Source organism: Lycium barbarum, chromosome 5, assembly GCF_019175385.1.
Source record: "Lycium barbarum isolate Lr01 chromosome 5, ASM1917538v2, whole genome shotgun sequence".
NCBI lineage: Eukaryota > Viridiplantae > Streptophyta > Magnoliopsida > Solanales > Solanaceae > Lycium > Lycium barbarum.
Genome location: NC_083341.1, coordinates 134,687,689 through 134,695,883, shown reverse-complemented (window position 1 = coordinate 134,695,883; position 8,195 = coordinate 134,687,689). Strand labels below are relative to the sequence as shown.

The 8,195-nt window shown below is 32.9% G+C and overlaps 1 protein-coding gene across 1 annotated transcript; it reads right to left on the bottom strand.

Moving 5' to 3' along the window:
* Nucleotides 1-3,926: 3,926 nt before the first annotated feature.
* On the bottom strand, nt 3,927-7,196 carry LOC132641696 (LEAF RUST 10 DISEASE-RESISTANCE LOCUS RECEPTOR-LIKE PROTEIN KINASE-like 1.1). The gene is made up of 4 exons (XM_060358777.1): nt 6,296-7,196; nt 6,158-6,202; nt 5,447-5,677; nt 3,927-5,167 (listed from the first exon to the last, which is right to left on the bottom strand). Exons 1-4 carry the CDS (start codon nt 7,017-7,019, stop codon nt 4,185-4,187), a joined length of 1,983 nt encoding a protein of 660 aa, XP_060214760.1. The 5' UTR covers nt 7,020-7,196; the 3' UTR covers nt 3,927-4,184.
* Nucleotides 7,197-8,195: the final 999 nt, after the last annotated feature.

Sequence of the window (8,195 nt, the reverse complement as noted above, 5' to 3'; positions counted from 1 at the left end):
ACAAGGTGTAAAAGACATGTAAAGATAGTATGAAAATGTAAATACAACATTGCATAAAAGATCCAACTTTCCAATTGCTCCTTTTCTCTCTAGAAACTACCAAGAAAGTGTTCAAAAGTGGGCAGAATATACACGGTATCAGCTAGAAATATTTTCCATGTTCCAAAGCCATCATTTTCTAAATTTTGAAAAAGAATCAATCACTGTCATCCCTAGCTTATAGAACACTATGTCTATGATTAATAGCATGTTTAGTCAAGCTTCTAAAATCAGCTTATTTTAAAAAGTATTTTTCTCAAAAGAGCTTTTCAAAAAAGTATTTTTTGTGAGAAGCAGTTTATGTTTGGCCAATTAATTTTAAAAGCAATTTTATGCAGCAATTAGTGTTTGGCCAAGCTTTTAAAAAGTGCTTCGAAGTGTATTTTTCCCAAAAATACTCTACGGTAAAGCTATTTTTTTAGCTTTTGAAAAATTGCTTCTGCTACTCTCCGAAAGCACTTATTTTCTCCCAAAAGCTTAGCGAAACACCTCACTTTTTTTAAAATAAGCACTTTTTGAGAAAAATAAGTATTTTTTGGAGAAAAATAAGTTTGGCCAAACAGGCTATAAGATTGAAATAACTATGATTGAAGACCCAACTTGTAAAAATTAAGTGCCCGTTAGTTACAATTTTCCGGAAATTCCAAAAAAAAATCGAAATTCAAAAAACTCTAAAAAGTTGTTTTACAATTTTCACTCCAAATCACTCACAAAAATTCAAAAACAACTTCAATTTGTATCCATGTCCAAACACAACTCCAATTTCCAAATACCATTTTCAACTTGAGAAACAACTATAGAGAAATTGAGACGTCCAACTATCTTAAGACATACAAAAATTCATACATTTCAAAAGATATTCAGAACATTGAAATAAAAAAACTAATTAACTAAAACAACTTTTTTTTTTTTTTTTTACAGCAAAGCGTAGAAACCACAACAAATTGATGGGAACAATCAGCATGCATAAGCTAAATGAATAAAATTATTCAATTCATGAAACTTTTTACTGTAAAATCAAAAAGCTCCAAGAAAATATTAATTTGGATAATACTTTGGCTGACACTTGAAATTATCATCAGCTACTATTGTTGGTAGGAAGAAGGGAAGAGCCACCTTTGCTAATTGCTAAGGTCAAAAGAGGATAAAGAAGAATCATTTTTAGGTGAAAGTGTTATATGAAGCCATTGGGATTTAAGCAAAGGGGAGGAGCCTTCTATATATATATATATATATTTGTGGGAAAGCCAAATAGGTGAAAGGTTGTTTTTTTGTAACTGATGTGGTATAATGATTTTTGAAACATGGAGTATTGAACGGGAGAGAAAAAGATGGATATAGATAGATAGATACATAATTAAGAGAGTTAAAAGTAATGACTTTTGAGTTTCTTTATTACAATTTAATGTGTGTAATGAAAAAGAAATAACTTTGATCCAAAACGTACAATAATAATTAATAGACATAAAAGTAATAACACACACATATTTTTTTTTTTTTATAAAGACAGTACTATTTTTGATAAATATTAAGTCATTATGAATTCAAAACAAATGTATTTAGACGGCTAAAGGGAGAGTGCAAATGATGCAATATTTGCCAGAAATTTTCATTGCTCTTTAGTACTCTATTTAGTGCACCAACTTATGAATTAATGATTCATTAATATGTGTTACTTACGTTGATACATGTAGGAAGCACAAAAAGTTAAACTTTAAAAGGTGAAAACAATTTAGATATGACATGATAAAATATGCAAGTTCTTGAAAAGTGCACAGTACACAGACTTAATTACATATTAATGATTCATTAATATAATATGGCAGAAAAGGTATTTATTTTGACGGAAAAGGCTCAAATATGTCATTGAACTATTGGAAATGATTCATCTATGCCACTTGTCAATAGTTTGGCTCATTTATACCATCGACGTTACCAAAATGGCTCATCTATGCCAACGCTGTGACCAAAATGACTCATTCATGCCATTTTTCATCAAAACTAATTTTACAATACCAGATATGACACGTGACCTCCAATTAAAGGTCCACGGTGTTTAATTAAATCAGCCTAATTTTAAATCTCAAATTAATAAAAAAAATCCGACCCAAAGTGATGACAAAGAGCATGAATGAGCCATTTTGGTAACGGCGATGGTATAAATGAGCCAAACTATTGACGACTGACATAGATGAATCATTTCTGATAGTTCGATGGCATATTTGAGCCTTTTCCATTATTTTAATATGTATTTACATTTGGTTGAAGGGTAAAAGGTCGTTTAACTTTTTGTGGACATTTTGGTAATTCAACTTTGGACTTAGAAGTTTCCCACTTTTATAATAATATATGATATATGATGATGATTCATTAGCGGCACATAAGTTTAGTCAATGATCAGAATTGCTAAAACGTAAGTTCAGGTGTTTATTTAAAAAGCTTGTAAAGTTAAGAATTGCGAGTATCAAATTAATTTCAGAATCTAAGCTTGTTTTGTGAATTCCGATTTCATCAAATAAATACCTCGACGATTTGATTAATTAAGGTTAAAAACAAAAAGATCGGTGCGAAATTAAGATAGTGTACAAACATTTCAGAAGGGAAAATGTCTGGATTTAAATTATGAGACATATAGTACTAGAGAAGGTAAGAAAGAACTATAACTAACTAGGTACAATAATTATTTTATTTAGGCCAAGTTAAAATAAGTAAAAAAAAAAAAGTATTTTTCTCCACTTGTATTCAAAGAAAATGATTGATCTTCCAAAATTTTCCAACACTCTCATCTTGACTTGGAACTTATTAGAAAAGTCTTGAAGAAACAAACATAAAAAAGGGGGCCTTCTAGAGTAGATATTGGACAAATTTGCCACTCATCTTATAATTGACTTGGTCTTAGAAAAGGACAGGATATAGTAATTCTCACTGTTTTATTCATGTGAACAAAACCTGTCTGACTGTCTAGTTTTATCTTTCACTTGTGCTTTCTACTTCCATTTATTGTAATATGGCACCACCTGTTAATGGTAGCCGGGTTTTGTCCTCCCGACCCACCGAATAGGTCTTCACTGCCACTACGTATGAATAGGCAGCGTGATGTAGGGCCAGAATGTCCAATGCTCCTTTTAACCGTTTCTTCTGAAGTAATAGAATGGTAATCTTTCGTGACCCAAAAAAAAAAAAAAAATCACTTGTGCTTCCACTTGGTTCATGCTAGCCCTATAGCCATGAGTCCAGATAAATGTTATGGCATATTTAAAATCATGAGTTTTAAAAACAATTCTTTTTTTCTTATGTATTACGTGACAAGTCAAACTACGTCACATAAATTTAAACGGAGATATTTCTATGGATTCTTCTAGAAGCATAATATACATCAAAATATTCCATCACTTTCAAGTTCCTAGTGACTTGAATGTTATATGCGAGCTTGTCTCATCAGTTCTTCTGTCCATAAAACTAATGATGCTTTAATGAGAATGAAAATGAACTGGTAAATACACAAATGAATTATGGTATGTGTCCCATATTGATTGATGGAATGGAATATTTTCTTTTTATATGATTTTAGGTAGTTTCCGTTTCGTGAGTTAGTTTTGGGATTGAGTTAGCTTGAACATTCATTTTATTCAACATGGTATTAGAATGAGGCTCCTCTTTGCTTATGATTTATCCAATATTAGAGCCTTATATTATATTCCACACTCCAAATATTCAATCTTGAGCATACCCGAGGTGTAAAATATCGTCGGGTGTGTGTCGGATCCTTCAAAAGCTATGCATTTTTTAAGGATCCAACATCTGCTACAACATTCTTTAAGGGTCGAAGCAACATAGCTTGGGACAAAGAAAATCAGAAAAGTAGTTAATTGCAGGAACATTGACAGTTGAAAAGCAAAAAAGAAGCATACATCAAGAACATAATTTATGATATGTACATTCCCTGTATCTTGAGCTCATCCAATGTTTTAGCCGAGAGTTGGTAGATTTTGAAGTCTGAAAGTACATTATTCTATACATTCCTAAGATATTCACCGATGGTGCTCGGACACTTCAAAAACATCGTACGGTGTGCGTCGGATCCTGCAAAAGCCATGCATTTTTAAGGATCTAACACCCGTGCAGGGTCCGAGCAACATAGATATTCACTCACTAGTGCTTGTTGCGGTAGAGCCACTAATCCATATCTCACTATTAGTATCTGAAGAACATAGGAACTTAACTTTCTTGAGCAATGCAACTTCATCTGATTCAGGGGGAAAAGGAGGGATATTAACACTCTTAGACTTGACTAAGTTACAACTGAAAGTATCATATAAGGTCTTCTCAATTTGATGAAACTCTCCACTTTGAATCTTTCTTAAAATATCCAATACTTCATCCATTGTTGGCCGAATATCCTGCTCGATTTGCAAGCACCGAAAAGCTAGATTCGCGGCAGAGATAGTCATTCTCTTAACAAGCGTATCTGACTTAAACCCGAGCGATGGATCGATCAGTTCATCAAATGCACATCTTTGTATCCTGTTTATAGCAAAGTTAGCCAAATTGATCTCCTGCTTATGCCTACTTATATCCACTGCTTGCATTGACGATACGAGCTCGATCAGGACAACGCCAAAACTATAAACATCACTTTTGTCAGTCAACTGATAACATTCGTGATACTCAGGATCAACATATCCAGGCGTCCCTTGAGGAGCGGTTGATATGTGAGAAACGTCGTTAGGGAAAAGCCTTGAGAGCCCAAAATCTGCAACTTTGACACGATAGTTGTTGTCAAGAAGGATGTTATTAGTCTTGACATCGCGATGAATTACATCAGAAGCATGGAGATAAGCCAATGCACTGGCTGTTTCTACTGCAATGTTCATGCGGATGGGCCACGTGAGCAATCCCTCTGCCGCTCTTTCGCCATGGAGATGATCAGCAACTGTTGCATTAGGAATATATTCGTAAACAAGGAGAAGTTCACGGCTTCGTCTCGATGTGCAGCCATAAAGGGACACAAGATTTTGGTGCCTCAAACGAGTAAGAATCTCTATTTCATTTATGAACTGTTGCATTCTCTTGCAGTTGTGCTCATAGAGGCATTTTACTGCAACTTCTCTTCCATCATATAGTTTTCCTAATTCACAATGTGCAAGAACAATGAGGTACTGAGTTTTCCAACATATATAGTGAAAGGTGATTAGTTGAACACTCTTCGTCAAAAAATATACAGTGTATATAGAAAATTATACTAAGTATAAAGATTAAAATTTGCATTTTATACATATATATTAAATCTTGAACACCCATAGTGAAATTCTTGGTTTCGCCACGGTCAGCATAGACACATGCTACTTTTACTTTTTGGAAATTGGTGCCTTTTTAACATAATTCTTAGGTTAAAAGATAAACTTACCATAATATACAGTTCCAAAACCTCCATCTCCAAGTTCATTAGATGGATCAAAATTGTTGGTGGCTTCCTTAAGTTCAGCATAGGTGAAAACGGGAACCTGAAAACCAAAATATCTGCTCTCTACCTCAAGATGCCGACGAAATTGTGTAGAACCGTTCTTCCCTCTCTTGCGACGCCAGACAGAAAAGATGACAATGGAAGATACTACGATCAAACTGACTCCACTTAAAACTAGAAAAACACAAGATACATTAATCAAAGTTTGAATCTTTGAAAGTGTACTACTAAGGGGCGGAGCCAGGGGGTTCACCGAATAAATTACATTGTATATACAACAACATACTCAATGTAATCCCCCAAGTGAGATCTGGGAAGGGTAGAGTGTATGCAGACCTTACCCCTACCTTGGGAGGTAGGTAGAGAGACTATTTTCAATAGATCCTCAGCTCAGAATAAAGCAATAACAAAAAAGCAGGTCAAATAGGAAAACAGAACAATAATCACAACAAAACAGTATGCTAAGCAATACATTGTATATACAAGGTCAAAATTATTTTTTATGTATATTTAGTAGATGTTGAATTCCCTTGGCTTCTTGTGTTTATTTTTTTTATATTTAGATTATCCTTATTGAAATCGTGACTCCTCCACTGATTACTATAAAGTAAAAATGTTGCTACTAGCAACAAATATTGGTAATAACAGAATTACCTGAGGCCAGAATAATCATTCTCAACTTACTTTGTCCTTTTTGTCCTGCGGTAAAAGAAAAATAAAGCTTTTTAGATTGACCTCAATAGAACAAGCAGAGCAAGGTTGTTTTTTCACCAAAATTTAAGTTGCTTATACCTTTGGAACAGTGAAAGTTGTGTTCGTCACCGATCAGACATTTCCCTCCTTTGTCAAGACAGTCATGACAATCTTTAGACAACTCCCAGTTTAGAAGAATACTAGAAGTTAACAGTTCAAACAAGTCACTGGAATATGATTTAGATGGTGTAGGCAATGGAATTGGCAATTGTACCAGTGAACAGAGCTTTGGAAGTTTGCCACTTATCTTAGCACTAGTATTTGTCAATGCTTTTTTGGGATGGTGATAGTAAACATTAAAATCTTTACACTTATTGTATCTATCAAAATCTTGGAAAAAGGAATCAGTTGTCTTTTGGATATTGTTGTCATGACTATGTTTGCATCTGTACAAGGTCAAGTTAGGAACAATTTGGAAAGAAATCAAAGGGGAGTTTGGAAATGAGATTTTTTTATAAAAAGGCTTGCAACTTTTGTTTTCTAATTGCTTGTGAAGCTTAGGATCTGAAATCAGGAAAAAATCACCCTTCTTGACTAACGCATCATATTTGTGTCCACCAAGTTCAATCTTTGGATATGGTTTAGCCTGACAATCAAACTTGCACAATCCGCACTCAGGGTTGCTGGAATCTGTGAAAGGAAACTTCATAATTCCGAGGCTTCCACACTCGAATTCCTCAGTGCAGTTTGATTCGGAGTTACCTTGTACTTGAAGTAGGTTAAAGATCATTAAACAACACAAAATCAAGGAAGTAGAAGCCATATCAAGAAAATTGGAAAAGTGAGTTCTTCTGCAATATTAATCTTGTTATCTGGTTTAATTTTCTACCTGTGGACTTGGAATTTTGTTACAAAGACTTGAAGAAAAGGGAAAAGATTCAATAGAGGGCCAAGATGGAAGACTTTTCCACTCTCCTTCCTCATTGACTAAGTACTATGTAAAGACTCGACTTATTGCCGACTAAGTACTATGTAAAGACTTGACTTATTGCCTCTTAAGGTACGATATTTCTAATCCTTTTTTGTCTGTTTTAAGCAAAATCTCATGCATATTCTTAATAAGCATGTGCCTTCTTTGAGAAAAGGACCAAAATCATCCATAATGTTTGGATTTGGATCAAAATCATACATATTCTTTCACATGGTGCACTAATAGTACATTATGTTTGCATAAGTGGTGCACTTTTAGTCACAATCCCAAATAAATTTAACGAAAAAGAACAAAAATGCCCTTGAACTTTTAGAAAAGGTATAAAAATACCCTTTATTCATCTATTTTGCTAAAACTACCCCTCAATTCAACTTTTTGGCTCATTTATTCCCCTTGACTAACGGACAACACTAATTTTTTTAAAAAAAAAATAAAAATAAATTGCACATGACATTTTATTACTGAAAAATTAATTTATTCTTTTAAAAAGAAATCTGAAACCTTGGAATTTTTTTAAATTTGGAAAACTTTAACGAGTAAAACCTTGACTAACGGACAACACTAATTTTTTTTTCTTTTCAAAATGTGAAAAATTGGATTTTTATAAAAATCTGAAAAAATTAATTTTTTTATGGAAAAACTGTGTTTAAAAAAAAAAACCAGAAAACTATCTTTTTTTAAATCTAGAAGAAAATTATGGAGTATTAGTTTTGCACATTTTACTTAAAAAAACAATCAGTTTTTCAGATTTAAAAATTGAATTTTCTAAAAACAAATGGGGTTTCCACCCGTTAATTTGTTTTTTCCAAACTTAAAAAAATTCCACATGTTTTAATGAAAATCCAATTCTGTTTTTTTTTTATATATATATATAAAAGGCTTACTACATTTGTTTTTTTAAAGAAATGGATGTTGAAAAATTATTTTTCCTTATTCTACAAATAACGATTTTTCAGATTTCTTTTTAAAAGAATAAATTAATTTTTCAGTAATAAAATGTCATGTGCA